The sequence below is a fragment of the Drosophila busckii genome, chromosome 3R (genome assembly GCF_011750605.1).
Source record: "Drosophila busckii strain San Diego stock center, stock number 13000-0081.31 chromosome 3R, ASM1175060v1, whole genome shotgun sequence".
Lineage (NCBI taxonomy): Eukaryota > Metazoa > Arthropoda > Insecta > Diptera > Drosophilidae > Drosophila > Drosophila busckii.
Window position 1 is genome coordinate 6569995 of NC_046607.1, and position 14124 is coordinate 6584118.

The 14124-nt window shown below is 41.0% G+C and overlaps 1 protein-coding gene across 4 annotated transcripts in view; it reads right to left on the reverse strand.

The window, feature by feature from the left end:
* Nucleotides 1–14124, reverse strand: part of LOC108604271 (lachesin) — a 109792-nt gene that overhangs the window by 9223 nt on the left and 86445 nt on the right. For all 4 annotated transcript variants that reach the window (XM_017993671.2, XM_017993669.2, XM_017993668.2 and 1 more), the window contains exons 6-11: nt 10840–10980; nt 10217–10348; nt 9713–9810; nt 3358–3587; nt 906–1262; nt 635–693 (exon numbers count right to left, since the gene is read on the reverse strand). In XM_017993671.2, coding sequence (XP_017849160.1) covers nt 635–693; nt 906–1262; nt 3358–3587; nt 9713–9810; nt 10217–10348; nt 10840–10980 — 1017 coding nt within the window. The remainder of the gene's footprint in view (nt 1–634; nt 694–905; nt 1263–3357; nt 3588–9712; nt 9811–10216; nt 10349–10839; nt 10981–14124) is intronic.

Below are 14124 nucleotides of genomic sequence, written 5' to 3' on the forward strand. Positions count from 1 at the left end.
TGCCAGCAATATTTGTTTGTATCTTTTCCTTTCGCTGCGCCCAATTAGCGCGCCGTCTTATTTGTGTTTGTTTGTATGTGTGCGCGCTCATTAAAAACGTTTGTCAGTTAATGCAGACGATATTACAACTTACAGACTACAGTGCGTATGATTGATATGCAGACTATCGTATGTACTTTAAAAATTTATTTTCCATGCAAGCTGTGGTGCGCTTTAATAATGTTGCAGCATTTTCTTTGGCGCTGCTGCTGCGTTAACCAAAGGACATGTTGTGATTTGTGAGGATTATCAACAAAAGTAGCACTTAATGCCAAATTATTATGCATGCAGGCAGCAACAACAACCAAAGCAAACAAAGGACGTACAGCAAAAAAAAAAAAAAGCAGCAACGCACAGCAAAATAAAAATTGCCATTAAAATCAAGATAATAAATATGTAGCATAAGCCGCAGGCGCATGTTGAAGCATGTTCCTTTGAGTGTCGGCTCTTGTCTATGTGTGTGTGTGTGTGAGGCTTATGCTATATATATCATGTGTATATGCGTGTGCTTTAAGCTTGAAACAATATTTAAATTAATACTCATGGCGTATACTTAATATGATGCAATTTAAGTCATAAGTAGTTAAGCGCTCACCATTCGATGATGTGGAGAAAAAGAAGCTGTTGGTCAAGTCACTCCAGCCATAGCGATTGCTGTAAATGAAAATCATTTTAGCTCGTATTAATTATGCGGCTAAGGTCAGCCTAATTGGGCGGCATTAATATGCAAATGCAGCCTAATGAGTCCAGCCAGCCAGCCACGTCTGTGCCGCCGCCCCGAGCTCTAGCTCTGGCTCTTGTTTTGAATTTGTGCAAGTGCACGAAAATTAGCATATGGGCTGGTGAAGGGGAAGGTGTGGACTTACCGGGATTGGACGGTTGCCTCGTACTGTTGATCGGGATCCAGGCCGCGCACCAAGTAGCTCATGCCTTGTGTGTAGTGGTGGGAGAGGGGCACCGCTGGCAGCACCACATCACGCCAGTCGTTGTGGCCCCAACGCATCAGATTGCCATAGCCCCCATAGTTGGCCATGTTGTTGGTCATGCGATTGTGATTGCTCGTGCCGTATGTAGCGCCAGACGATGATGAAGACGATGAAGAGGAAGAGCCCTGCGAGTCAATGGCATTGTCAACGACCTCATGTCCTTGTGGCAGCTTGCGGAAGGACAACTTGTACTCCTCAATGGGCGCATGCGAGTCGACCACCCACGAAATGTTGTATCTACGCAACAGATAAAGCGAAAGGGAGTTGGCATTAAAACGTGCCACAAGTTGAGTGCAACAGTTGGCGCCAGATTTAGTTTAAAGTCCAAAGCCAATCAATATGTAATTGTTAAACTTTATATATGAAGCCAACACACACACAGACACGCAATGTAACTGAGTTTATACATTATCAATGCAGACGTTGCCAGTTAAGTTGGCAAGTTAAGTTGCAACTGCCACCCACCCACACCCACAGTGGCCAGCTTACTGTTATTGTTATGGTTACTGCTGCTGCTGCTGCCATTGCTGCTTGCTTTTGTTGCTGCTCAAGGGGGACTGCAGATTTCATTGAAGCAAAAAGCCAACAGCGCTGGGCAAACGAATGAACGTTGCTTTAGCTTTAAGTTGAATGCCCCAACATTTAAGCTCATTAACAAGCGCATTACTAACCATTTACATCAAAGGCTTGCTCGTTCGCTCCAGAGAGACACAGCGAGAGAGAGACTGAGTAAAAGGCAACTATTCAAGCAGCGTTCCAAGTAAACAACTAATTACAAGAATCTTGCCACGTGGCAAGTGCGTTCATTGGCTCTGGCTGTTGTGCTTGGCGCCATTACAAAGGCGCTAGTTCATTGCTTTGCGATAAACTTGGCACACAATTTGAATGCTAATAAGCATAGCAAGTGCCGCTGCCCCAGCTCGGCTCGGGTTGAGGTTGCCCATAAACAAGCCAAGCTCTTGCTGTTTATATGTGCTTAATACATATTTATGTATGCATACATTTAGTTGCTGTTTGCTTGTTGTTCGCTGCTCTGCTCTGTTCTGCTCTGCTTTGCTTTGTTTTTGTTTTTGGCTTTCAATGATCATTGAGCCATGCGAACTAATAACCTGAAGCCCTGCGCGCCCTGCGCGCTCAATAAACATATAAAACGCCAATCAGAAAAACTTTTTCGCATATAGAGAGCATCAAAGTAAGGCAACAAGGCAATAAAAATGATTATTAACAATTGAAGAGGCAGCAGCAACTGGCGCCAGTCGCTGCTCACTGGGGCCCAAGCTTAATTGCCAGCAGCAGCTTCCGGCGCAAGCACACAAATGAAATCAGCGCTACGTTGACAATCCAATCTGTATGTGATTCGCTCTATTGCCATTACGACCTCCGAGCGCAGAGCTCCAACTGTTTGCTTATTTTGTTTAACAAACTTTTTTTTTGTTGCACGCAGCGGCAGCCAAAAAAAAAACTAAATTGCCATTGCCATTGGCCATTGATTTGTCAATGCATAGAGCAGATGTAAACGCAAGTGGCTGAGCTCGAATTTTAGACATACCTACATATCAAGTGGGAAAAATTGTATTTTCTAGTTTATTGGATTTAATGCGAGTTGAATTATTGAAAGGTGCCAATGCCAGTCAAAGCGAATTTGTACGCTCTAAAGCGAATGAAATGCTTGTCTGCTGTCGCCTTGACTCTCTGCCTCTCTGTCTGTCTGTCTCTCCGTTCGTTCGTCTGTCTGTCTAAATAACTGTCTGTCTGTCTGACTGTCTGTCTGACTGTGCGTGCATGTGTGTGAGTGACACATGAGATGTTAGCTTGTTTGTCGGTTGACTGCTTGTCCTCTTAGCCGTTTGTGCTTGTGCGCGCGCCTGATGACAGCTAATCCAATTAAAAGTTTTATTTGTTACGTATACGACTAGTTATCGCAGTTCACTCTACACAACTACCGCACACACACATGTGTTGTGTGTGTGTTGGGTTGAACTGTCATTCAACGAAATTACTGTAATCTGAACAGCACAATTTTCTGCATTGTCTAATGCCAAAACTGACAGTTGTTGCTACGGCTGCTGTTGAATTTTGAGTCTAGTGCGTATTACGTATACGCAACGTAACGTTAAGTACTCGTGTCATTTTACTATAAAAATCTGTGGGCTCTGCTAGTTAATTAAACAGCCCAGCAGACTGCCCTGCAGCCAACTGAACTCAACTTAACTCAAGTGTAGCACTCTTCAGATTTGAAAACATGACCATTGTGGGTGGGTGGGTGTTCTGCGGGCCAATGAAGCGTGCCGCTTTAAGTTGGCAGCAGTATTCAGGGCGTTCAGTAGCTTACCTGTCCTTGTATTGACTGATTGCTGGTGAATTAAATACGGCAACATTCGGTTTTCCGCTGAGCTGCAAAGTTTTTCGTGACTTGCCAAGTTGATTCTCGGCCACGCAGGAGTAGTTGCCAAAGTCCTGCGGATGCACTTTGCGTATAATCAGCGTGTGACGTGAGCCGCGATTCTCCATGATATGTCGCTCCGTGGTGTCCAATTGCATGGTGTCTTTGAACCAAATTACCTGTAAATAATTGAAAACTTGGTCAATTGAAGCAGACACGAAACTGCCAACTTGCCAACGAGCTTGCAGCTTATGTAATGTGTGTGTGTATGTGTGTGTGTATGTGTGTGTGTGTGTGAGTGGCATGTATATGCGTGATTGTGTGCAGTTCTGAAAGTTTAAGTGATTTGCTGCAAATAGTTGCACTTTAATCAGCGCACAAATCGCACACAACGTTTGCTCAAATCTTGTGCTCAAATCAAGTTTTGTAGCTTTAGTTGCTTGGCGTGTGCTCCGCTTTGCTCTGCGCTGCTTAAATTGGTTACACGCTGCTATTTTTAGAGCTCTAAAAGTATTTGCGCCAGCATGTTTCGTATGTCAAGTGCGCGCATATCCTATGTAAACACAAGGACACGCTGACGAGCAGACTCACTACTCACTACTCAGTACTGCAGGCTGACAGACAGACGGGAATGACTGCGTGCGTGTTTTGGAAATGAATCGTGCTCTAGGCGCTGAAAATATGCCAACGTTGCTACTTTCGCCAGCTGATATACACAATGTGTGTGTGTGTGTGTGTGTGTGTTTGCATGTGCGTTGAACCAGGCGGCTTTGACAGCTCCAGACAGACCAACTGCTATGGAGGATGCGTGCCTGAGCACAACGCACGAATTAACACAAAGAGCAGCAGGTGTTCTATGCATGACGCACATACAAAAATATTACTACAAATAAATAGACCAATAGCAAATGAATAACAAAAGACAATGCTTATGAACTAAAACGAATTTAATATAAAAATTCTTATTGACATCTATTTCAAATAGTTTTTGTATTAAAAGCACAGGCATATAAGTAAAAGCTATATTGCAAACTAAAATTGATGCCATTTTTGAGAGAAATTAATGGCAATACTTTTTACAATTAGTTAGATTGGAATAATCAAAAAATAAAATGCCATTTTATATTAACTTTTCACATGTAAATTTCCATTTATAGAAGCAGACCAGCTGCCCATAGACTTGTCAATTAAAGCTATTAACATAAAATGTAAAACATAAGATAACATAATCTGTAAACGTAACAGTGTGCCACATTTGATGAAGAACAGAGCGCTGTTAATTAAATTATACATAAGGTGCAACTGACTACATCAAAATTGAGTGAAACATGCAGAGCAGCTAAACTTTAAGCTTGTATAGAATTTCACACACACACATATATTTAGTGTGTAAATAATCTTTGGTGTAGTCATTGTTGACCACTATGCTAGCTGCTGTTGCTGTTGCTATTGCTGTAGCTGCTGGTGTTGCCTTTGCGAATATTCCATTAAAATGGCTGTCAACATTGCATATGTGTTGTCATATATTTCTGACAGACACACAAACATACACACAAACAAATACATATAAAGAAGGCTGGCGCTGCTGCTGGTACGTGTGTAGTTACAGCTTTTGCTGCCGTGCTGCTGCCATAAATGTTTGTTATTATTTGTGAAAAATGTTGATGTTTGCGTTTTCCATGCCTTTTGTTAGTAGCTTGTTTGGCTGTTGTTGATTTTACGCTTTTCCCTTTTTATTTAAGCTTCACTCATCAGCCTGCCCAGCAACAACAACAACAACAACTGAAATTGGGCAATAGGATCATAATCAGACTGCCAGCCGTATCACTCAGCCATGCGTAACGAGACAAAAGTGTTGACAGCGCATAAAAGTAAGCAAAACAACTTATTGTATTTCATAATTCTTTTCTTTTTCTTTCCAATGTATGCGTGTGTATGTGGATGTGTGTGTGTGTGCGCTGCGAAGCGCATTAATTACTTTGGTTTATTAAATTGTGATTCCTGATTGCTAAAAACAAAAATGCGGCTAGCAGCAGTTGAGGATTTAGACAGCCAATTGATTGGCTTAACGCTGTGGACTTCATCAATATATCCACGCAAATGTTGAGCCAATCAATCTTTTGCACTTGCGCTACGCTCTACGCTACGTTCGCTCTTTCCCCCTTTTGCGTTTTGCTTGCAAACACTTTTGTTGCAAGCTACGTGCAGAGTACAAAGAAATAACAACTTGGCCAAGCAACTTTGCTTTGCCAACAGCAAGAGGAAGCAGCTGTGCAAGAAGCAGCAAAAAATTAGCATTGATGAGCAACAAAGCGAGAAATGCCAATCAACACTAATCAGCCAAAAGCGAACGAAACAACAAAAAAATAAAACAAAATTTGCGTGCCTTAGTCTTTCTTCTATAAAATATAAGGATGCAATTGAGGGTGGAGCGAAGCGGAAATTGTTAACGGAAAAGTGTTGTTAGGTGTGTGCGTGTGCGTGTGTCTGTGTGTGTGAGTTAGCCCAGCTGCGTGTCGAGCACTGCTTGCCTGCAAGGCACAAGAAAACAAATAATTACGCATACGCAATGTGCGCTGCCATGTGAGCAACGAGTCAAGCAAAACTCAAGCACGTGTACTGCTATTTAGCACTGGTGTCGCCACTAATGGACAGTGATTGACTTAAGCTGCTGGCAGCTGATGAGCTCTAATAGTTATGCGCAGCAAAAAATTGGAATCAAATAAGTAACTTGCCGTAATTAATTGCATGTCAACAGTTTACAGTTGAATGGCTGAATGCACAATCATAAAATACACGACACTTCAGCTTGCGACCGAGCGTTGATCTAATTAAAACTCAAATATGCGCATTTAATAAAGTGTTTGCTTCATTTAATTTGAAGCATCATTAAAATTATTGTTCAGCGCATAAAAATCAATCAAATAATAAAAATAAATGAATGAATGCATGGAAGTAACTGTTGTTTAAATTATTTAGCATTCAAATTTTTATTAATTGGCAAAATAAAGAGGGAAAAGTAATGACTGCTAAAAAATCAATATGTGTCAAGTCAAGCAAATGGAAAATGTTGTTGCCAAAGGGCTCTGAGCTTTGAGAAATGCTGGAAATGATTGCAAAATAATGAAATCATTCTAATCATGCGTCAGCATCTGTGTGCCTTTGAAATTAGCAAGTTGATCTGCCTATTTTTAGTTGCGCCTGACATGTAAAGCTTGCCTCAGGCTTTCTATGTGATTGGTTATGCTTTGTGCGAATATGAAGAAAATTACCAATTTGAAAACTAATTTGGAAAATAATTAAAAGCTATGACAACAAGTTGACCCAACAACGTTGACAGCGCAATTACAATGCCTACTCCACTCTGTATTACTGCTGCTGCTGCTGCTGCTGCTCTCGATGCGCATTAGTGGCACTTCTTGTTATTGTTGTTGCGCACATGCAACGTCCATTAATGTTGTTAGCTGTTGATAGCTCTGTCAAATGCCGCTGCATGTTTAATGCGCCTGCCAACGACATCAACAACAACAGCAAAAGCGGCAGCGTCCGCGATGACGTGCACAATATCGCTGACAATGATGGTTATTGATAACGTCGATAATGATGTTGTCTCATTGCTGTCGCGCATGTAAATGACAATTGCTCTAATGACAATGTTGCAGGCGTTGCAGCCACTGCAGCTGCCGCGCCGTGCCGTGCCGTGGCATGCCGCATGCGGCAGCTTAGTTCTTGTTTATGATATTCATTATGCAACAAATCAACAATTTCAATGGATTATGAATATGCCCATAGGCGACTGCCAATCTCTAATTAATATGCAAATCAGTATGCACACATGTAAGTGCCACGCACAGAGTGAATATGTGTGTGAGTGTGTGTGTGTCTTCTATTCATGCTAAATAATTCATTAGCAGCAAATGTCATGTTATAGAGCTTGCGGTATTTTCTACAACTTGCCTGCCGCATTGCTTATTATGAATATTGCTGGGCTGCCTAACCACACACCCCACATCACACACACACACACACTCATACACCACTGCAATTCTTTGTTGTAGCTTGATTAAAAATGCCAGTTCGTGCATTGATGGCGCAACTAATCGACAGCTCACATAACCGCAAGTATCCAATTAATACAATGTTAATAATTATTATTTTATGATCAGTTCAAATTAATTGCAGCTTGGGAATTGCTGTGGGCACAGTTTGGAAGCCCTGGCATATCAGCCGACCGCCACGCAAAGCGATAAACCAAGAGAGCTAGCTTAGAGCTAAATATGGCGATACTTCTGGTTGAGTAATTAATTTTTTGCTATTCACATATTTAATTCTCGTTAAAGCAAAATATTAAAAAAATTATCACTGCTACTGCTTTAAATTGATATAAATAGCCCCAAGCATTGCTACTTTGTAACAATAATAATTGAATGCGTTATAAAAAGACATGCATTTGACAGGCTGTAAATGTTGTCGCTTTTGCATGTTAATTGCACAAAAAGCCAGCTGAAAACATATGTTAATACATACACACTTATGTATAAATATATAATTAAAAAGTAACAATAATTCTAACAGCAGCAAAGCACAAAGCGATAGCCTGTAGCCGCAGATGTTTTAATTTGCAGCTCGTTAGTCTGCTACTTGGCATGTTGATGATGGCAGCCACGTAGAGTCCAAATCAAGCGAAAACGAAGCGCTAAATTGTATGCATTTAACTGGAGTCATAAAACAGCAGCGCATAAAATGACGAGTGGGCGTGGCTAGTGTACCGAGTGCTGCTCTGCACAAAGCGAATCGCATGCGGAAATGCCATTCTCAAAAGACTACAAAATGGCATCCATTGCAGCAATCAAGCTCAACTCGTTGCGACTTTAGGCAGCAGAAGCATGCAATATGCAAAAAGCCAGTGCTATAATGAAATGTGTAAAATAGAACAAACAACAACAAATGCAAATGGCAAAGGCAAAGGCAGTGGCGAGCTGCAATGCTGCAGAGCTTGTAGCCAGGCCGTCAAATAAATAAGTAGTTGCCAGTTTCAAGTTTTTTTTTCTTTTAGCTGGAAAGCAGTTGTTGCCTGCCGACAACTCTTTGTGGTACAAAAAAAAACAAAAAGCGAATACAAAAAAAATTATTTCAAATTAAACGGCATAAAAGGACGTAATGTGAAGCCACCAAATATTTTTACACAGAACTTTGTGCAACAGTCACTTGGAGTCCGACGAAAAATGAAAGCGACGCTGTATAATTTTGAGCATTGACATTTTTGCTTGCCCCATCATTATAGCTGCGCCAACTTTCAGTTGCGCGCTGACTCTATCTATGTGTGTGTGTGTGTGTGTGTGTGTGTGTGTAACCACACGGTGTTGTGTGTGTGTGTGTGTGTGTGTGTGTGAACTGGAATTGTTGTGTATGCCTTGACTTGCTGGCATTTTTTTTCTGTCTGCTGCTCGCCGCTTCACACTTCCGCTTTGGTAACTTCCGCAATTTTATTTTGAATTATAGCCAAGCGTATTAATTTAAATGTCGGCAAATGCGCACAGCACAAAAGCAAATATTGTTAGTATGCAGAGAGAAATTGAAAGGGATTGCAAATAAGAGTTTGCAGTAAAATAAAATAGAATCCGGGCGAAGTGAAAACTAATTAATAAATATAAACATTTACTTGCAATTGTTATTTTTAAATTAAATCAATTGTACTAAGCAAAACATAAACATATATAATAAACTTTCAATAAAGAGCATTTTCAATAAAATTTAATCAAATTTATTATAGCAAGAAACAAGATTTATTTCATAATGTTTTTTGTTGATTAAAAGGTAAAATAACTTATTATTAAAGAATTTTATTGTTATTGCAGTCCCTAGAAATTACTAAATGTGTACAAATGCATTTGAATTTATGTGTCCTTTGTAATCTAAGTAAGTTGCTTTTACTCTGCATGCCATTGTGCAACGCTTTGTGCTTTGCTTGATTAAAATGATGCCTTTGTGACTAAGCTGCAGACAATTTAAAGTGTGGTCATATGTTTATAAGTGTTGCAAGAGTTGCAGACAAATTTCTTTTGCATCAATTTAATTAAAATGAGTTGCTTTTGCTGTGCGCCCAAAAGTATGCTCTAATTTCCACACTCACACACACACACACACACATATATAGTATATTAGAATTTGTGGAATTTTCGTGCTACGAACGGCGTGTGTATATTAATGGGCAAGTGTTCATCTTGCTGTTTTATGTCCAAGCAAGACACAACAGCGAGTTGGCTAGATGAAAATTTATGCACGAAATTTAATTAAAACATACCTCAGGCTGTGTCTCGCCATGCACAATGCAGACCAGCATGGCCTCATGCCCCTCGCCCGAGAACACAACGGGACGCTCCACGGATATTTCTGGCGGATCTGTGTGGTGTGAGCAAAGAATATAAAGAAATTAGTAAGTAACATGAAGAAGCGTCCGCCGTACAAACAAAAATCAATGCCCAATTGCCGCAAGCGCCCAAACGTATAATTAGTTATTGGCAGAGAGCGCAGAGCGCGTAACCTTTTACAACTTGCAGTTGCAATTGCAAATGCATTTTAAATAAATGTCAGAAGGCACTTTCATAATTGTGTGTGGCATGCAACTTGAGTGGGCAGCACATTGCATGGCCACATTGCAAGTCAATAACCATTAAAATCAGTTGTGTAATAAATTGAAGCAGTCATCAATTGTGGGCGTGTTCGCTTGCATTGCGGCAATGGGGCATGGACTCAGTCTACACACACATGATGATGATGATGATGACGACCTCTTTGGGATACTTACAGAGCACGTGCAGCACGACCTGGCTGGATGCGGGCTGGCCGACGCCATTGTTGGCCGTGCATATGTAGACGCCGCCTTTGTGTCGATCAACATTCTCAATTGAGAGGACGTGTGAGTGCAGCTTCTCCTCGCCTAAAAGTAAAATTAATATGAGAAATGCAAGTCAACAAAGGCCGGCCGCAAATAAATGAGCGCGCCTCGTAACACTGACAGCGGCAATTACAAGGATACCAGCGCAACTATGTGCTGGACTCTCAGTCGCAGTCGCAGTCTCGCAGTCTCTGGGGCAACCAGGCAGGCAAGCAGGCTGGCAGGCTAGCAGTTCGTATTGTATTTAATAACAAAGGCAAGGCGCAAGCCTGAACGCAGCCAGAATAAATTCTTTGACTTTTAATTTTTATGGAAATTGTTGAAGTTTGTGTTTTCTTTTTATATATTCATTTACTTTTACACTTTATGCTGTCGGCCGTCGTCTGTGCTATGCTTTTGTTCTTTTAATTTTCGTCGCTTGTTGGCCTCTTGGTCAGTTATCCAATTGACTGCCTGCCGCCTGGCTGCCTTTCATCGCCGCTGTCTGCTTGGATCCTTTCGCTTGTGTTTGGGCTATTTATGCAGAATCTTACCATTGGGCAAAATATTATTTTTGCGGCTCCAAGTCACATTTGGCGTTGGATTACCAGAGGCCGAGCACTCAATGCGCACTGATGAACCTTTTTTGACTTGCAAATGTCCGCCGGTGCTAATGTGATGAATCCTTGGTGGCACTACATACAAACACACAGACAAAGAAAGAAAAACACATTAGAAAGCCGTACAAAATAAAATATAAGCAAAACAAAACAAAGCAAACACTAGTACTAGCTTCAGCTTGAAGCTGAAGCACTGGCCCAAATGGCTGCCCAGTGTCCAGTGCTGAGTGTCGAAATGTATGCAAAGTTTTCGCCTGACCGCTAGCACCAAGAACGCCAAAACAATTTGAATAAATATGCGCACAAATGCAAATTGAATGAGGGCAACAAAATGGCGTTAACGCGCTTCATGTGCGGAGGACCCAACCAACGACTACAGAATCTGAAAATTTTATTTAATTTGCCGCTTGCTGCCGCAGCTCGCGCCTACGCAAACACACGCACATTTATTTATACTCAAATTTGCGGTCACAGTCTGTTAGAGTGAAGAAGAAGAAAAAACAACGTAGAGCAAGTAATGTCAATAGTACAGCCTTTGGGTCAGTTTATTGGCAATAATCATGAATTACTTGTATTTAATGCTAGCTCTGGCTACCTGACTGCACTCCTGAGATGAAATTTACCTTTTTTTCAGCTGTTTGCCTAAATTTATTTGATTTCAACGAAAGCGTTAGACGTAGAACAAATGAGCTCGAATTCTCTTGCATATGTATTTGCATTTGAAAGCATTGGCCATAGATTTAAGCTCAGAAGACCCACTAATAACACTAGACTAGCTAGTAACAAGGGAAAACTAAATAGTTACATTGATATGCCAAGAATCTGCATGCGCATATAATAAATCATGTAAGTCATCTATGCCAAACGCTCTAAAACTTAATCTAACTCATATGAGAGTGGGAGAGATATAAGAGGAGGTCGTTCTGTTTGCCAGCAACTGCCAAATGAAGTCGTCAGACGATATTAAAAGCAGCAGCTCTGCATGGCTTTGCATGTGTGTGTGTGTGTGTGTGTGTGATGTCTGTGTTTGACATTTGTCGATATTTCTCTGAAAATCGTCTCAATATTTTTATGCTTCGCAGAGACTTTATGCTCGACTGTTTCCTCAGCGCGCAGCAGATTCAATTTAATAAAAATCCATGGTCATAGCTTTCAGGCATTTTTAATACTCGACTTGTATATTGTGCTTTTGCTTTATATGCTGTCGACAAATTGATACGGATTTGATATATGCGTGTGTATCTGTATGTGCGACTGTGTGGCATGTAATACGTAAATTGCGGCATGTAATGTCATGCAGATGACGACTAGTGGGGTAGCTGTCTGCACGTTGGGTGGGCTCGGTCTTGTGTTTGGGTTTGGGCTTGGGCTTGGGCTTTGAATGTTGCAGGCGGGCAGCAGCAATTTTAATAAGCAGTCTCTTTCAAGCCAAACGACACCGCAGTAGCCACAGTATCCGCAGCAGCGCCAAAGTCAGCTTGCGGCCATTCATAAGCACAGACAGTGTTATATGCAAAGTATATATGAATATATATACATATGTATCTACTTATTGATTATGGGCTCATTTTGCAATATGGTACGAGTTAAAAGTTCGTTGCTTGGTCTGCGGCTTTTAAAGTTGCCACACTCACAGCTCACAGCTAACAGCTAGCAGCTCAGCTGGACTCAGCAACTTCTATGCTACGTAATTTCAATCCCATGGCTTAGTTGAGGAAAAGTTTTTAGTGTTAAAACTTAAAAGGCTTGCTTGCATTTAATTGTCGGTTCAGTTCGCCTGCAATTTCAATTGCATTTTATTGTTGGAAATTTGCCTTAAGTAAGCAAACAAAGTTGCCAGCCAGCTAGCAAGTCGAGCAACCAAATATGCTTATTACGTATACGCATTGTGTGTATTGCTTGGCTCGGCTCGGCCTGCTGCTGTTCTTTTGTTATAATTCAATTGTTGTTGCTTTCGTGCTCACCTATTGTTCGACTGTGGTGCATAATTAAAAGCCACCTGACCACTTGCAACAGCACTTTGCATACTCTATATAGATATGTGTGTGTGTGTGTGTGTGTGTGCGTATCAGCATATAGTCGTATATGTATGTTTTCGTTATAACTGTTATGCTTCCCAATTGCTTGAGTGCCTTGGTATGCAATTGATAGCCATAATTAAACAGCACATGGTGACTAATAGGTTGATTTGTAGCCAAACTAGCAGTTTAGTTTCAAATAACTCATACAATGCACTTTAATGTTGCTTTAAAGCCATTGGCATGACGCTTGACAATCAATGTTAATAAAAATAATCGTATGAGCGACCACAATGGTTGCACACATATTGGCCACAAAACTTAATGTTTTGTGGTTGGTTTTTGGTGGCACTTGCAACAGCGCTTAATGCATCCCAGGCATGTGGAATATGTTAATGTTTTAAAATTTAACTTTTCAGCGCGTGTCAATTTATTGTGTGCACACTATTTGTATATTAAATCGGCATTAGTTTGTTTACTTTAATGGGATGATAGTCAGTTAAGCCTGCTTAGCGCATAGTCGGGTTTCGATTATCGATAAGTTAAAGCTGTACAGCTGTTTGCAAATAGAATGACAGTGGCGCTTTACTGATTCATTTTAGAATCCTTATTTATAAAGCAAGTAAATATTTTACTATCAACTCTTGTTTACTTTATAAAGAGCAGTTTCGATGCGTTAAATTTTGGTTTGTTGGGTCTGCTTGTGCAGTTTGCTGCGACGCTGCGTTCATTTTTGTTTTGTTTGCTTGACCAACGGACAGGCTAATGTCTTTGTAACGGCGCTGCCACGACAAGTGCAAAAACTTTGGCCAGCGCACATTATTTTTTCATCTTTAGTGTGGGCCACGCAGAACGTAATTTACGCTCGTAAAAGCTGGCAAGCCCGAATGCCAGGGCGCCAAACTTTATGAAATTTATATGCCAGCTTGTCGAAGCACATGGCAGTGAAGCGAATTTGGTTGTTTGGCTGCTGGAGGGGATTGGGGAGACAACTGGGGATGCTGCTGCTGCTGAGCCTATAAAAACTTCGACAGCGCATTATTTTGCTTGTTTCGCCTTTGACAACAATGCGAGGAGGCCTCAGCAGTCTGGGGTGTGGAAATTTACGTGCGCACTAAAGTTCAATAAACGAAATATTTCTGGCCATGATCATTATTTGGCAAACGGAGCGCATAATAAACACATAAAATAAACAAAACTT